This window comes from Arachis duranensis, chromosome 2 (assembly GCF_000817695.3).
Source record: "Arachis duranensis cultivar V14167 chromosome 2, aradu.V14167.gnm2.J7QH, whole genome shotgun sequence".
In the NCBI taxonomy this organism is placed as follows: Eukaryota; Viridiplantae; Streptophyta; class Magnoliopsida; order Fabales; family Fabaceae; genus Arachis; species Arachis duranensis.
The window spans coordinates 3193205-3210802 of record NC_029773.3 but is presented as its reverse complement, the minus strand read 5'-3'; the positions used below and the strand labels follow the sequence as shown (position 1 = coordinate 3210802).

The following is a 17598-nucleotide window of genomic DNA, read 5'->3' as shown; positions in this document are numbered from 1 at the left end:
CATTCTTCTACCCTCAATCTTTTATAAAATGATTATTATATCATTTTATGGCATATTTATATTTTTATCTTTAAATTTTATTTTATTTACAATCTTGTCTCTATATTTCATTATAATTAAAGTTTTATTCTTAAAATTTATCATAATTACAGTTTGTCTCTTAAATTTTATTTTGTTTATATTTTTATTCATAATCTTTTGAATGTTTATGCTTTTATTTCTAAACCTTTTATATTTAGATTTTTATCTCATAATTTTTCTTAATCACACTTTTATCCACTTTTTCTACTAATTTTGTCTAAGTTGCTTATTTAGTTATTTATATTAATTTCTCACATAAATTATCGAAAATATTTTCAACCGCTTTAACTTTGGCACAACCACATCAAAATTACATCATAGAACATCATTCAACAAATGGATAGTTGGTTTTAAAAGTCCCAATAATTTATTTATGAAGAACATTCGCATCACCGTCGAAGAACTTATATATTAGTCTAAAAATATTATATTAGATGATAAAGTACATATAAACAAAATTTACATTTCATTTTTCAAATTAATTACGAAAATAAAACTCTTATCACTGCTAATTTTTTTATACCTAATATGATTGTCATAAACGAGCTATAACTCGGCATGGTCCGTTATACCTCCTCCATTCATGAGTCATAACTCGGTCAGATAAATGTTCCGTCATAACCGACGACAAAACGGTAACGCAATCAAGGGACGTTACCTACCTTTTTGTAACCGACTTTAAACACTAAAGACGTAACAGCCGAGCAGTCTACCATATAAAAGTCAGGAAAAGTATTTTCTTCGGTAAGTGAGATATAGCACAATATACTGACTTAAGTTTCGGAGTGCCTTTGCAGGTATACTCCCCCCTCATTTGTTCGCGTTATTCACGTCACACCAGAAAAGAAAAGCTCGGAATTCAAGGATCGGACGATCAGCCTCAAAGCGCATAAGCTCGGTTGATACCTCTATTTCATAAGCAAGAACAATTGGCGCCCACCGTGGGGCCGAGGAAATCAAATTCTTCTTTTGGTCCCGTTACCCTTGCTTACGCCCATGGCTGACGTACCACCTCCTTCACTGTCCGAACGTATGCTGATGATAGCTAAGCTACAACAAGCCAATCAACGGATGGCGATGAAAATCAAATAATGGCTGCTCAAATCACCGAGTTGAATCATGTTCGGATAGAACATGACGAGACTCATCATCAGCAACTAGAAGATAATGAACATCATTCTCAACCATCATACGTCTCGGAGACTATCCGAGCCAACGAAGTTCAACCCGAAGATGACAAGGGAGAGTCCGACGAACTTGTGGGACCCTTCACAGAAGAAGTGATGAACTTCGAATTGCCAAAGAGATTCACCTTGCCACTAACCCTCACACCTTATGATGGGCTCGGAGACCCAAAGAAGTTTCTCAAAAAGTTCCGATCAATAATGATCGTCAACGGTGCATCAGATATTGTTTTATGCCACTGTTTTCTAAATTATTTAGACGGTCCTGCACTTGATTGGTTGTGTGCTTTGCCTGCAGGTTCTATCTCGCGATTTCAGCAACTGGCCAAGCTATTTGAAGATCACTTCGCCAAATCAACAATATACCTGCATGATTCTGAATATCTGAATACAATCAAGCAAGGACAAAACGAAAGTTTGAAGGACTATATGACCCGTTTCACAAAAGTCGCCATCAGCATACCCGACCTCCATCCCGAAGTCTATTTGCACGCAATCAAGAGCGGCCTCCGACCTGGGAAGTTCCAGGAAATAATTGCGGTAGCCAAGCCCAAAACCCTTGCCGAGTTCTGGGAGAAAGCCGAAGGCCAAATCGATATCGATGAGCTCAGACAAGCTCGAAAATCTGACAAACTGAACTACAGAGACGATGACAGAACTCCGAACAGTAAGAAAGGTTTTAAACTAACACCTCGCTTTGATTCTTACATGCAGTTTAACACTAAATGGGAGGACATCATCAAAGAGATTCTAAATTCAAAACTCATCAAGCCACCAAGAAAGGTCGGCACCTACCAAGACACTAAGAATGTAGACAAATCTAAATATTGTGCCTTCCACCAGAAGCACGGCCATACCACTGATGATTGTGTGGTAGCAAAGGATCTTTTAGAACGTTTAGCTCGGCAAGGCCACCTCGATAAGTACATCGGCGGTCACATTCAAAAATGTTCCACACCTTCAAGGAACGAGGATTCATCAGAACAACAACACCGAGGAAAAGAAAGGACAACACCAAATCAATATGAAAAGCCCCGAGGTATAATCAATTGTATTTCAGGTGGATACGCCGGTGGAGGATCATCAAGCTCGGCAAGAAAACGATCATACCGAGCTATATGCTCGGTAGATGGGTCCCGTCTTGAAGCAACTCTCACAACACAACTCCCCCAAGTGACATTCACACACGCCGACTTTAATTCAAACATAAACAACTTGGATGACCCTGTAGTCATCACCCTTCAATTGGGCGATCTATTGGTAAGGAAAGTACTTCTGGATCCAGGAAGCAGCGCCGACGTTCTATTCTACACAACATTCCAAAAAATGAAGCTCAGCGACAACGCACTCCAGCAAACAGGAGGTCTCCTCGTGGGGTTCTCGGGTGAGCGAGTACCAATATTGGGGTCAGTGTGGTTACAAACCACACTGGGTGAGCATCCTGTTTCCAAAACATGTGATATTCAATATTTAGTTGTTGATTGCTTTAGCCCATACAACCTCATACTAGGCCGACCTTTCTTGAATAAGTTCGGCGCCATTGTATCTACAGTTCACCTGTGTGTCAAGTTCCCTTCGCAGCATAACCAGGTTGTAACAATCCATGGAGATCATAAAGAGGCGCGCCAATGCTACAACATCAGCATGAAGCTACCAACCCATTTCAAACAACAAGTCAACAACCTACACCACGCAGCAAACAACTCGGCATTAGCTGACCTTGACCCACGAGCCGACTTTCTGGAGCGACCTACACCATCCGAAGACTTATAGAAAGTATATTTTCATAATAATCCTAACAAATTTACTTATGTAGGTACATCCCTAGACGATGCTGAACTAAAAGCCATCACCGCCTTTTTACAAACACAAGCTGACCTCTTCGCATGGACACCTTCCGACATGCCCGGCATCGATAGCCACAAATTAGCAATAAACCCGTCTGCACGACCAGTACAACAGAAGAAACGGAACCTCGGCGAAGAAAAGAAAAAAGCATCATTAGAAGAAACTCAAAAGCTGATCAATGTAGAGTTCATCAAGGAAATCAGATTTATTACCTGGCTAGCAAATGTGGTAATGGTAAGGAAACAAAACGGTAAGTGGCGCATGTGCGTCGACTTTACTGATTTAAACAAAGCCTGCCCGAAAGATTCTTACCCTTTACCATCCATAGATTCTTTGGTAGATAACGCTTCCGGTTATGCTACCTTGAGTTTCATGGATGCTTATTCGGGTTATAATCAAATCCTCATGCATCCCTCTGATCAAAATAAAATGGCATTTATCACTGAATTTGGTAACTACTGCTATAAAGTTATGCCCTTTGGACTAAAGAATGCAGGAGCAACCTACCAGGGACTTATGGACAAAGTCTTCGTAAAACAAATCGACAGAAACATCGAAGTGTATGTCGACGACATGGTCGCCAAGACACAGCTCGGAAAAAACCATATTGACGACTTATCAGAGATTTTCGGGCAAATTCGCAACTACAACATGCGTCTAAACCCAGAAAAGTGCGCCTTCGCAGTTCAGGGAGGTAAATTCTTAGGTTTTTCACTGACAAACAAGGGCATTGAGGTGAATCCAGACAAATGCCGAGCAGTTCTGGAAATGACAAGCCCAAAAACCGTAAAGGAAGTCCAACGCCTCACTGGAAGACTGGCTGCACTATCCAGATTTGTTCCATGCTTAGCTTCAAAATCCACTCCTTTTTTCCGAACGATAAAAAAGAAAAACAAATCTCACTGGAATGACGATTGCGAGAGAGCTTTTCAAACACTAAAAACTATTCTCTCCCAACCGCCGATCTTACAGAAACTCCATCAAGGGGAAGACTTATTCCTGTATTTATCAGTAACTGATTGGGCTATAAGCTCTGCTCTTGTTACAGAAAGGGACAAAACTCAACATCCAGTATACTTTGTCAGCAAAACTCTTCAACACGCCGAGCTCAATTACCTGAGAATTGAAAAGCTGGCTTTAGCACTAGTTTTCTCAGCAAAAAGACTCCGACCTTACTTCCAAAGTCATGTTGTCCATGTGAAGACCGATCACCCATTACGCCAAGTGTTACATAAACTAGAAATTGCCGGAAGACTTATTAAATGGTCAATAGAATTGTCAGAATTCGACATAAGGTACCAATCAAGAGGGCCGATTAAGTCCCAATTTTTAGCAGACTTCATTGCAGAACTAACTATCCCTTCAGAAGACGATCATACAAAACAATGGAGCTTATACGTCGACGGCTCATCTAACACCGAGGGCTGTGGTGCCGGAATACGTCTACAGTCCGATGATGGCTTTATTCTAGAACACTCATTGCACATATCCTTCAAAGCTAGCAACAATCAATCCGAATATGAGGCCCTCGTTGCAGGACTCCGCCTTTGCTTAGACCTCCGCATTTCCACTCTAAAGGTATACTGTGACTCCTTATTGGTCGTACAACAGGTAAGCGACCACTTTCAAGTAAGGGATCCTCTCCTTTCTAAATACTTATTATTAGTAAAAGATTTGATCTCAAAGTTTTCAAATTTTGAAATTCAACACATCCCACGAGAACAAAACCAAAGAGCCGATATCTTATCTAAACTCGACAGCACACAATCCGACTTATCCGCACTGTACCAATCCACTATTACATCACCAAGTGTAAGTCTAACAGATGTACTAAGTGTCACACAGGAACAGGGTTGGCAGGACGATTTCATACAATATCTGAAAACAGGTCAAATACCAAATAAGGTCGGCAACACAAAAAGATTCCGAAGACAAGCATCGTTCTTCACATTGATCAACGAAACTTCATATCACCGAGGATATACTCGGCTGCTACTAAAATGTCTCAACAAAGATGAAGCCGACCTAGCCCTGTCAGAAGCACATGAGGGCATTTGCGAAACACACACAGGAGCTCGGAGCCTAGCCTAAAAAATACTCCGTGCAGGTTTCTTTTGGCCAACCTTACAACATGATAGCAAGACTAAAGTTTAGACTTGTGAAAACTGTCAGAAACATGCACCACTCATACATCTCCCTGCCGAACAACTACATTATTCCGACGTAAGTTGGCCTTTCTATTAATGGGGACTAGACATCCTCGGTCCATTCCCAACGGCACCGGGGCAGGTAAAATTTTTATTGGTTGCAATTGATTATTTCTCAAAGTGGTTGGAAGCCCAACCTTTAGCCAGAATCACATCACAACAAATAATTTCCTTTACTTGGAAGAATATTGTTTGCCGATCATTTTTCTTCCATTGAACATCCTCAGACAAACGGGCTAGCAGAAGCAGCGAACAAGATCATACTACATGCCTTAAAGAAGAAGTTAGATGATGCCAAAGGACTTTGGGCCGAACTTATACCAGAAATCCTTTGGGGTTACAACACAACACCTCAGTCATCAACAAAGGAGACACTATTTTGCCTAGTATATGGCTTTGAAGCTATGATACCCTTAGAAGTCTCACACAGCTCGGTCCGAACTCAACTCGGCAATCAGGATGAAGCCCGACGAGCCGAGCTGGATCTCATCGAAGAAATAAGGGAAACAACCACACTGCGACAACGCGTGGCTCAGCAAGCAATCGACCGACGACATAACAAATCGGTCAGAAACCGATCATTCCAAATTGGCTACTTAGTTCTTCGAAAGACGGAAATAACTCGCCGACCTCCATCCCATGGAAAGCTCGCAGCAAACTGGGACGACCCCTACCGAGTTATAGAAGTCCTCGGCAACGGAGCATATAGACTAGCATCCATGAATGGTACAATACTACCTAACACCTGGAATATTTCCTCATTAAAGAAATTTTACAGTTAAACATCAGGGACAGGCTTGTACTCTTTTTCCTACTACCAAGATTTTTCCCAATGGGTTTTGCTTGGAGAGGTTTTAACGAGGCTAGCCTACCTGAACCTTTGTAACCAAGGGACTACCAATTCTATTATATGTAATGAACCTATCTCATTTTATACAAACTGTGTCACATTATCACGTTTGCTTTTACAATTAACAATGCTTGGCACGATTTCATCTATGATCAAACCTCAAAATGACAAACATCTTCGTCTAACATTCGAACCAAGCATATTCGGCAAACACTACATGGAATGTTCTTAACTGAATTCCTATCAATCGCACAAACAGCCGATCAAACAACTCAGCACAAATCGAAAACGAATATAGATAAGGTCAAACAAACTCTATTAATGACCTCTAAAACAGTTACTGTCAATAATGTATCATCAATTACATTATCCATCAAAACATAAAAATATTTTACCAAAACAAAACTACATTAAAATACTAAATATTCTCTGCCTCATCTTCGGCAACACCATCATCCTCAACCATCTTCCCATCTCGAATGATCTTACTAGGATCCAACTCAGAAAAATCGACACCTAGAGCAATAAACTTCGCCTGTAAGGCCACCCTTTCAAAACCCTCTACAAACGAATCCAAAATTTCATCACTCTTCTTCTTCTCCATCTCCTTCAGCCGAGCAGTAACATCAATCAGCCAAGTTTCCATGCTCGCCAAATCAGCTTCTTTTTTCTTCAAGTCCTCAACATCCTTAGCATAGCTATCCTTAGTCTCCTTCAGCGACTTTTTAGTATCAGCCAACTTACTCTGCAGCTCAGAAACAACATTCTTGCTCTTACTTAATTCTTCTTTCATCACCAGAAATTCATCCTTTTCCTCTACCACTTTCTTATGCCCCAGCTCCTGGCTCCGCCCCAAGCTGGCCAACCTCAACCCAACAACCTGCAAAACATAAACAACAAAGAAAGCAAAAATACATAAAACCCCCCTAACTAGGATAAAACCTAAACCAAAGGGAAGACCTTACCTGCATATATTGCCCAATAGCTACTTCACCAACCTCTTTTGCAAGAGAAACATCAGCCTCAGATTGACAATGTTAGTCTACAACAGCCATGTAAGGATACTTTTTTCCCCACACAGAAATACCCTCACTAAGCTCGGACATCTCATGAAGTTTTTTCTGATTCCCAACAAAAGCCCGAATCTCCTCTAGAGACACTTTTTCTTCCTTCCCACTAGACTCATCAGACAAATCCACCACCCCCGACTTCCTTTTTCTCGTAATTACCTTCCTACGCCCCTGACGAGGCTGAACAACCTCCCCAGGCGTTGCCACTTTCTCACGGTTCGACGATGAAACCTCCTTTTCCAAATTCTTACTTTTAAAGCGTGACCTCAAAGAAGCAGTCGAGACCCCAGGGTACTTCCCACCTGCAATACAAACACAAGAACACATCAGAAACCCATACAAAGTCAATACAAAAACAACAAATATCCCAAACTCACCCAGGTAATTTATCACTACCTCCTTATCATCTTCCCATTTGAGTAACTCATACATAGATATAAGATCCTTACGGTCAATACCCTCAACCAAAAACTCAATCAAACACACATTCCTCGGCAAAATTACTTCAGGACCGAGTATGTTTTGCGGTTCCGAACACCACCACAAAGGAAACTTCTCGGCCAGATTCTCATCAACATAAAAAGGAAAATCATTTTCTACACTCCTAACCTTAAGATACATTTATACAACCTAAAAATAGCGAACCCAGGGGTGCTATTAAAATTTATCCAACCCCCTTTCCACACCCCCTTTGCTTGAAATAAAGAAAAGAACAAATCAACCGTAGGCGTCTCCTCAAGATATTCCATCAAAATCTCAAAGGAGCGCAGAAACGCCCAGCCATTAGGATGAAGCTAAGACGCAGCACAGTTCAACTGTTTCAGAACTTGGCACTCAAATTATGTAAATGGCAATTTCACCCTCAACTCCTCAAGCACACAGCTGTGCATGTAGAGGAACTCGAAACCTGCCATCGATGATACACCCTATCATCGTTACTACATGAAAGCAACTCAATCTGAACCCCAGAACCAGCCCTAACGACTCTTGCTAAGTTCACCTCCTTCACCGCAGATTCATCACGAAACAAAGAGATTCGAGATTTCACATCCTCACCAACCCAGTCATAAGACCAATCAATCTCACCTTTTTTATCCTTCTCCAACCCCATTAGAAAACAACGACAACAAGAACAGCAGAAGAGAACAAGAGCAGAAGAAGAGAAAAGAGAAAGAGAAAATAATTCAGAAGCAAAGAGACAAAGTGAACATACCTCTTTTGCTCATTCTGTTACCAAAATTGAAAAACCCAAACACCAAAAGAAACTAGAGTTAACTTCTAGCAGTAACCCAACAAACGGTTCGAATACTGAAACTGTTTCCATTAAAATCTAAAACCACAAACTACATTGGAAAGGCAACAAGCCTTTAATGCTCCCATTAAACTCTCTCTCTCCTCCCCAAAACAACGCCACAACTCCCCATGTCATATCAAACAATACTTTTTTAATGAAGTACGTTGAACTGGGGGCTCACTCAATAACCTATCCAACCGAGTTATAACTCCTCAAAGAAGCTCAACCTGCTTCATTAAAAACTCTCCACAGGCCAAGCTTTGGGGCTATGATATGGTCGTCATAAACGAGCTATAACTCGGCATGGTCCGTTATAGCTCCTCCATTCATGAGCCATAACTCGGTCAGATAAATGCTCCGTTATAACCGACGACAAAATGATAACGCAATCAAGGGACGTTACCTACCTTTTTGTAATCGACTTTAAACACTAAAGACGTAATAGCCGAGCAGTCTACCATATAAAAGCCAGGTAAAGTATTTTCTTCGGTAAGTGAGATATAACACAATATACTGACTTAAGTTTCGGAGTGCCTTTGTAGGTATACTCCCTCCTCATTTGTTCGCGTTATTCACGTCACACTAGAAAAGAAAAGCTCAGAATTCAAGGATCGGACGATCAGCCTCAAAGCGCATAAGCTCGGTTGATACCTCTATTTCACAAGCAAGAACAATACCTTTTCCACTAATTATTTCAATTAATTATATTTTAAGGACTTTTAAATAATACTTATTTCATAACCCTTTTTATAATTGCTTTTTATGAATTTGTTCGATGTTATATCTTATATGTACAAAATTAATCAACACAACAATATATAAAAAATAGCTAAAAGAAATTATATATGACAAATTTTGTTTATTCATTTTAACTATGATTTTACAATAATATAAAGATCAATTCTTCATATGACTATGCAAGAAAAAATATGATTTACAAATTTAAACATTTGATAAAATAAATACTCTGATATATATATAAAATAAATTGATAGAATTAGTTTTTATTATATTATTATTATTATAGAATTATAGAATACTGCGTGCCAACCCAAATGGGCACAGAATAGATATATTAAATCTAAAATAGAAATTTAAAATTTAAATTTTAAATTTCAGTTTGTTTAGATTGTATTTTGAATGTGTATTTAATTTTAAAAAGACAGTAAATTTATTCATAATTTTTAATTGTGTTTATTTTAATTTTTTTTAATTATTGTAATAAAAGGCTGAATGTTGTACTATTTTTAAAGAATACCTAATTGAACCGATTAAAAATTATTATTAATGACTATTTGATAACTACAAATACCAAAAATTACTGTCTCTAACACTCCTCATATGGTGATTCAGAACTCTCTCCGGTAATAATTGAGATTTATTTGAGTGTCCTCACTATAGTTATTGGTGTTTCCAATGGTATCCGGGCATTAATAAGCTCGACTAGTTGATGATAATCAACGAATGTTAAAGATTCTATTAACCTTTTATTTTAAAAATTATATAAGTCATTTTATAATTAATTATACAATAAAAAGTTATCTATATTTTAATATTTAAAAAATATTTATAAAAATTTATAATTTTAATTTATGCATACTCCGTGTGTCTAAATCTAGTTATAACATATAAATAAAAAGTGCATGGGGAAATGTACCAAAATGATATATTACATTACTCAATCAATTTGGTTTTGTTATTCACCGCAAGCACGTATTTTATGGCTCTATGCACTACGGAGTACGGAGTATTATTTCCACTGCGTACCCAGTAAATATATTACAGTCATGCTAAATGTGTATTCAAGTTATTCAAGTTGGTTTAAACCCAAATTCACTTACCAACATTAATGAAGTGTGATTCTACGCGCCAAAGACACACGAAACTCTTCGTTTTTCATTTGCGCTTCATTATGAAAAAATGTTACTTCTTTTTTAATACATAACCACTCATTCTCTTCAAATCTCTCTCAAAATCACTCAAACTTCACTCAAGTTTTCTGCAAAAAATACTACTAGAGATGAATTGCGAAAAGATTTTGTAAGGAATAAGTAAAAACGAACGAAAACAGCAACAGAGACTAACAAAGGTATGACAAAAACTACTGATCATTTGAAATCATGCAATATATTGTTTCTCTTAGTTGCATTTTAAGTTTACTGGATTGATTTGCTTCATTTAGTAGATCGACGTATTCTGATTACATTTTTACAGTGTAACTAGGACTTTGAATGAAATTTGTTCTTATTTTCATTCAGTTTAGCGGATAGTGTAAGTGAGTAGATAGTGTAGGTAGATTTGAACTTGCTAGTTACTCTGTTCATTTGACTCCTTTTGCATGGAGAAATACTATTTTTGATGATTGAAAGTTTATAACGATTTATTCACCACATGAATGTTGTTCGGTTCGATGGGTTTGGTGATTTTCATTCACTTGATATTTACTGTATTCAGGGTTTAGGGTTCTTCTGATTGTATTTTTACAATGTAACTAGGGCTTTGAATGAAATTTGTTCTTATTTTTATTCAGTTCAGTGGATAGTGTATATGAGTAGATAGTATATGTAAATTTGAACTTGCTTGTTACTCTATTCAGTTGACTTCTTTTGCATGGAGAAATACTATTCTTGATGATTCAAAGTTTATAACAATTTATTCACCACATGAATATTGTTCGGTTCGGTGGGCTTGATGATTTTCATTCAGTTGATATTTACTGTATTCAGGGTTTAGGATTCTTATGATTGCATTTTTACAGTGTAACTAGGGCTTTGAACAAAATTTGTTCTTATTTTTATTCAGTTCAGTGGAAAGTGTATATGAGTATATAGTGTATGTAAATTTGAACTTGCTTGTTACTCTATTCAGTTGACTTCTTTTGCATGGAGAAATGCTATTCTTAATGATTCAAAGTTTATAACGATTTACTCCCAACATGAATGTTGTTCGGTTCGGTGGGCTTGAGGATTTTCATTCACTTGATATTTAGTGTGTTCAGGGTTTAGGGTTCTTCTGATTGCATTTTCACAGTGTAACTAGGGCTTTGAATAAAATTTGTTCTTATTTTCATTCAGTTTAATCGATAGTGTAAGTGAGTAGATAGTGTATGTAAACTTGAACTTGCTTGTTACTATGTTCAGTTGACTTCTTTTACATGGAGAAATACTATTCTTGATGATTTAAAGTTTATAACGATTTATTCACCACATGAATGTTGTTCAGTTCGGTGGGCTTGGTGATTTTCATTCACTTGATATTTACTGTGTTCAGGGTTTAGGGTTTTTCTTATTGTATTTTTACAGTGTAACTAGGGCTTTGAATGAAATTTGTTCTAATTTTCATTCAGTTCAATGGATAGTGTATGTGAGTGAAACTAGGGCTTTTCTAGCTGTTTCATTATTTATCATGTTTTATTCAGTGCATCAAGGGGTTCGATTCAGTGGGCTAGGACATTTTCATTGACTTGATTAAGATATGCATGCTTGTGCTTGTCGGTGTATTAAGTGAAGTATTAACCAAATTTTTTCATTACAGCAAAACTCAAGAAGATAATGGTGACAAAGAAGGAGAAGCCACGCTATAACGTAAGCACATTAAATATATTTATCCACTTTCATTCGAATAATATCTATTTTGTATTATAAATATATTGTCACATTCTGTTTGAAAACTTCCAGAAAACTCATGATTGCAGATGCTAAACAAAGGCAATAGCAATAGTGTTCAAGAATGAGTCAGGAAAAGAAAGATATAGTTGAAGAAATGGGATTCGGTGCTCTGGCACATGTCCCGGAAATGAATGTCTCTCACGCCCTCTTGAGAGAATTGATTGATTGTTATGATGAGTATGATGGATGCCTGAAAACTCTCCATAGAAAAATATACATAACTCCTGCCAAGGTAGCAGATGCGCTGGGCATAATCAACGACGTTAATACACTTTCTACTTCCTACTTATTTTCGGTTCATTGCTCCCTTTAATTCGGTTCATTGGTGAATAGAAAATTAAACTGAGCCTTTTTGGTTGATTTGTTGCTATTAAAATATTGTAGGGAATCGTTTTCCTGAAAAGGTTGATTACGGCAAACTGAATCCGGAAGACAAGGTAATATTTGACAGCCTCAAAAATGTTACATTGGTGACTTTGACAAAGTCTGTCCTGGATATGAGTGTTGAAGGGGAGGAGAACTAATAAAAATTTTGGAGGACTTTTGTCGTCTTTATATGGAGGTGCTTCTTGCAGCCGACTACGGTAAGCGTGGCCTCCTCGATCCATAAGCCGCCTATGTTTCATGTAGACAACATCCAAGAATGGGATTGGGCAAAACATATGCTCAGCTTCTTGAGGAAGGGAATCGAAAACAAGAGAAAGGGAAAGAAACAGTCCATTGACGGCTATGTTTTCATTTTGATGCTGATTTACTTCCATGAGACCAAGTTCCCTTGCTTGTATGGACCTGATGCTCCCCTGCCACCGTGGATGGCCCATTGGACAAAAAAGATGATGCTTGATCGAATTTCAGAGGAAGCAAAGGACACATTGGTAAATTAAACAAAAATTTTCTCCTAAAATTTTGTTTCAGATGCTCCTAAAATACATTTCTAACTAAATAAGCTTGTGGTTTAGGTTATAGTTAATTTATTTCTCCTAGTTGCAATTGTTAGTGTGTTCATTTGAATCCTTGTGCATGCAGAAATATTTTTCATGCTGATTAAATATTTATCTCGTTTTATTCACCACATGAATCTTGTTCAGTTCAGTGGGCTTGCTCATTTTGGTTCACCTGGTTGTTAGTGTATTCAATTGAGTCCTTATGCATTCAGAAACGTTTTTTTTTTATAATTAAATATTTATCACGTTTTATTCAATACATGAATGTTGTTCGATTTATTAGAGTTACTCGTTTTGATTCACTTGATTGATAGCATTTTCAATTAAGTCCTTGTGCATGCAGAAATATTTTTCTTTATTATTAAATGTTTATGGCATTTTATTTAGCACATTAGTGTAGTTCGTTTAAGTGGGGTTGCTGATTTTGATTCAGTTGACTATTAGTGTATTTGGTCATTAAATAAGTTTCTATTTTAGGGACTTCTGTATAGAAAGAAAATGATGAAGGAAAAAACAAAAAGGAAGGAGTTAGACAAGAAAGGAAAAGGGAAGAAAGACAAAAAGAAAATTGTTCATCTGGATTCTTCTTCAGAAGAAAACACATTTTCCGAATCTGAATCCAAATCTGACAAAACACTGTCAACAAAGAGAACAAGACAACATAGGGTGGTTAAAAAACGAAAGCTTGTTGAGATGGATTCAAAAACAACAAGAGAAACTGAAAGCAGTCCCACAAATTTAGAAAGCAAAAGTGAATCCGAAAACCAGTAAGTTTGATCTTCATATTGGTTTCATCTTACTTGTATTTGCTTAAAATTGTTCTTATGCGCTTGTTCTTATGTATTGCAGAGAAGAAGAAATTGAAAAAACCCCTCACAAAGAAAAGAAAACAACCACAGAAGGTGATTAAAAAACAAAGCAAAAAAAGGAAGCATGTGCTGACAGATTCAGAGAGCACAAGCAAATCTGAAAGCCAATAAGTATTGGGTGATTGTATGATATTCATCTGGTTTAGTTTTGCTGCTCTTTGCTGAAAATTGTTTATGTATGCTTGTTAAGTAAATTACAAATGTGATATTGTTCAGTGGAGTTGGTCAACTTGATTCATTTGATTGTCAAGTGTTCAGTTGAGTCTTTTTTCATGCAGAAATATTTTTCTTGATGATTTAATGTGTATCACTTTTTGTTCAGCACATGAAATGATTTTGGTTCATTGGTCTTTGTAATTTTTGTTCACTTGATTGTTAGCGTCTTTACTTCTCCATTTGCATGCAGAAATATTTTTCTTGATGATTGAATGTGTATCACGTTTTATTCAGCACATTAACTGCATTCGGTTTAGTGAAGTTTGTTATTTTTGTTCACTTGATTGTTAGTATCTTCAGTTGGGTCCTTTAGCATTAGAAATCTTTTTCTTGCTTATATTTGTCTCCGGTATAAATTCGATGTGTTTGTCTGTGTTGCAGAGAAAAAAAAAATGAAAAAACACCCATAGTAAAAAGAAAACAACCGCAGAGGGTGGCAAAAAAAGAAACCAAATCTAACAAGGAGTAAGTTTCTTGAATCATATTTTCTTTTATCGATGCTTTCATTTTAGGTTCATTGATACTTATTTTATAAATTTTCAGAACTGAACAAGTAAAAGGCAGCGCTGCAGAAAGAAGAAGACAAGCGTTGGAGATGTTAAGAGAAAAGAGATCAAAGAAAAAAAATGATGGGGCTCAGACAGCAAACATTGCTCCGGATTAGTTTGACTCAACGGAGGCGCAAAATGATTTCTCTGAGACGTAAGATTCAGTTTCTTATACTGAGTTCTTTTTCTTTCTTTGCTAGCTTTTGCTAGAACCTCTTCTAATTCCTCTGGATTCACTTATTAATATTTATTTATCTTGCTTAGACTACCAACTGTAAATTTGGGTAGCGAACCTCTCTTATAGACTCAGGCAAGCTCTACACCGTCTGTAAATGCCCCGGACAATACCAGGTAAATTGGTTCATTGCAGGCTTTACTTTCGGTTCAGTGGTTCCCAAAAATGAATTTCATGTGTTTCTAAACCTCTGCTTTTAATTTTGGTTTCTAATTTTAATTTGTTATCTTTGTTTTTAAGAAAAATACCCCGAAAACCTCAGTAAAATATTTTAGAAAAAAAAATTCATCAAAGAAAGAGTTTTAAAACTCCACAAGTGTAAGTTAAAAATATTTATGTTGCTCTTTTAGATTTAGGTAATAATTTTTGTTTAATTAATCACACGGAAATCGTGTTTAAATGTCAGTAGCGCTACACCTGATTCTGAAATACAAATTATTGAGGTTCGAGAAGAAACTCGTTCTGAACCTTTGGAAATGTGAGTTTTTCAATGTGCAGATTTCCATTTCTCAGAACCAATTCTAATTATTCAACATTAACTTCTTCCTTATTTACATTCCGTAGAGCTCTTATTGCATTGTCTCTTCCAAGTTCTCTCAAGGAAAAGTTGATAAAAGATGACTTTATCTATGTCCCTCTGGAAAGTCAAACACAACCAACTTCTGATAATGAGTAAGTTGCATATAAAATTCTTTTTATTAATTTTAATAGAAAATGATAATAATTTGGGATCATTATTGAACTGTTTTCTGTTTAATGCAACAGCCATTTGGGACAGCAACAGCAGCCCTGCGAAAAAGCACTAGCACAACAATCGGAACAACAAAAGCAGGCTGCTGAGGAATCTTCCCCAAGGAATACGGAGCCAGAACCTCCAATGAATGTGTAAGTTTTAATTAATATCAACTTTTATAATCTTCTGGTCTAGCTGGTAATTATAATTCTTTTTATTAGTTTTAATGGTACATGATAATAATTCTGCGTTGTTACTGAACTCTTTTCTATTTAATGCAATAGCCCTCCCAAAGAACAACAGCAACCATGCCAAGAAGCTAAGGTGGCACGGCAATTGGAAGAAGAAGCACAGCTTGATTTGTAAGTTTTATGCTTGTTCAAATCTGCATAATTTTGGTTCACCACATTGTTTCATTTTGGTTCACTCTATTGTCTAATATCAATTTTGTTCAAATATGGATATTTTTAGTTCACCACATGGTTTAATTTAGGTTCACTACATCATTTAATATCATTTTTGTTTAATATCATTGTTTTATATCTCTGTCGTCTTGTAGTGCTGATCGTCCTAGGCAATGGAAAAATGATGTGCCTTTCTTCAGCCTTGGGATAAGTCCCCTAACATCTCAACCAACTCCCCCTCTCAAATAACAGTGACTCAACCAACTCACCCCTTTGAGCCTACGGTTTCAGAGCTTGAAATCCTGGAAGAGGCGGTGGTAGATACTAGGGTGATAGCAGCATTGAAGTTTGCTGAAGCAACAACTGTCGATCCAACCGTCACAGCTGTTGAAGTTTACAAAACTCCGAAAAAAATAAAGAAATCACGGAGGAGTTGATCGAAAAGTGTTATCGTTGGATGACACATGTGAAACAGACCAAAGATAGTAGCAACAAATATGTCGCCATATTCGTCTTGAAGCATGAGGCAAATTACGAAGGGCTTAGACAACATTTCATGTCTATAATGCCCAAAGAACAGGTGGAAAGCACGGTAAATTCTTTGCCAACTCCGTTAACATTAATGATTTTTCTAAAGACTCTTATACATTATATCTCATAAATTTTCTTCCTGTAGGTGGGCACTATACATAACATGATTCTTAACCAAATAAAAGGTCGCCGGTTTTAGGAACAAATATACATTGTGCCGCTAGATATTGTGGTAAGCTAAATTTCTTATTCCCTGTTGATTGATGTTTATTGCATTTTATTCAAAACATGAATGGAGTTATGTTCAGTGGAGTTGTTCATGTTGATTTATTTGACTGTCAAGTGTTCAGTTGAGTCCTTTTGCATGCAGAAAATATTTTTCTTGATGATTGAATATTTATCACGTTTTATTCACCAAATGATTGGTGTTCAGTTCAGTGGAAATGTTCATATTGATTCACCTTATTGTTATGTGTTTTGTTGAGTTCTTTTGCATGAAGAAAAATTTTCTCTTGATGATTGAATGTTTATCACGTTTTATTCAACATATGAATTATGTTCGGTTCAATGGTGTTGGCAAATTTAGATTCACTTGTTTGGTCGTTGGTGATTTAACTAATGTTCGTTTTGCAGATGTTTATGTTAGGAAACTACGACATGGACTACACTGATCCAAATACCAAGAAGGCCTATCGGTTCGATATCTATTAGTATGCCCACCAATGTCGTTTCCTTGACAAAAGAAAATTTGCATCGTATCCATTTGTAAGTTGTCATTTCTAAAAATTCTTCCATAATTCTCTCATTTGCTATTGTTTCGATTGAAATATTCTATCATTTTTCCAAACTTCAGCTATTTGTGCCGATCTGCAACAGACGGCATTGGTGGTTGTGGATTGCTGATGTCAAGAAAAAA

General features: G+C 36.9%; 1 protein-coding gene across 1 annotated transcript; it reads left to right on the top strand.

The window, feature by feature from the left end:
* Positions 1-1172: 1172 nt before the first annotated feature.
* LOC107473041 (uncharacterized) lies at positions 1173-3038 on the top strand. The gene has a single exon (XM_016092569.1). The coding sequence runs from the start codon at positions 1173-1175 to the stop codon at positions 3036-3038; it is 1866 nt and encodes a 621-aa protein (XP_015948055.1).
* Positions 3039-17598: the final 14560 nt, after the last annotated feature.

Coding starts and splice junctions, on each gene's coding strand:
- LOC107473041 (XM_016092569.1), top strand. CDS start 1,173: ATGGCTGCTCAAATCACCGAGTTGAATCATGTTCGGATAGAACATGAC.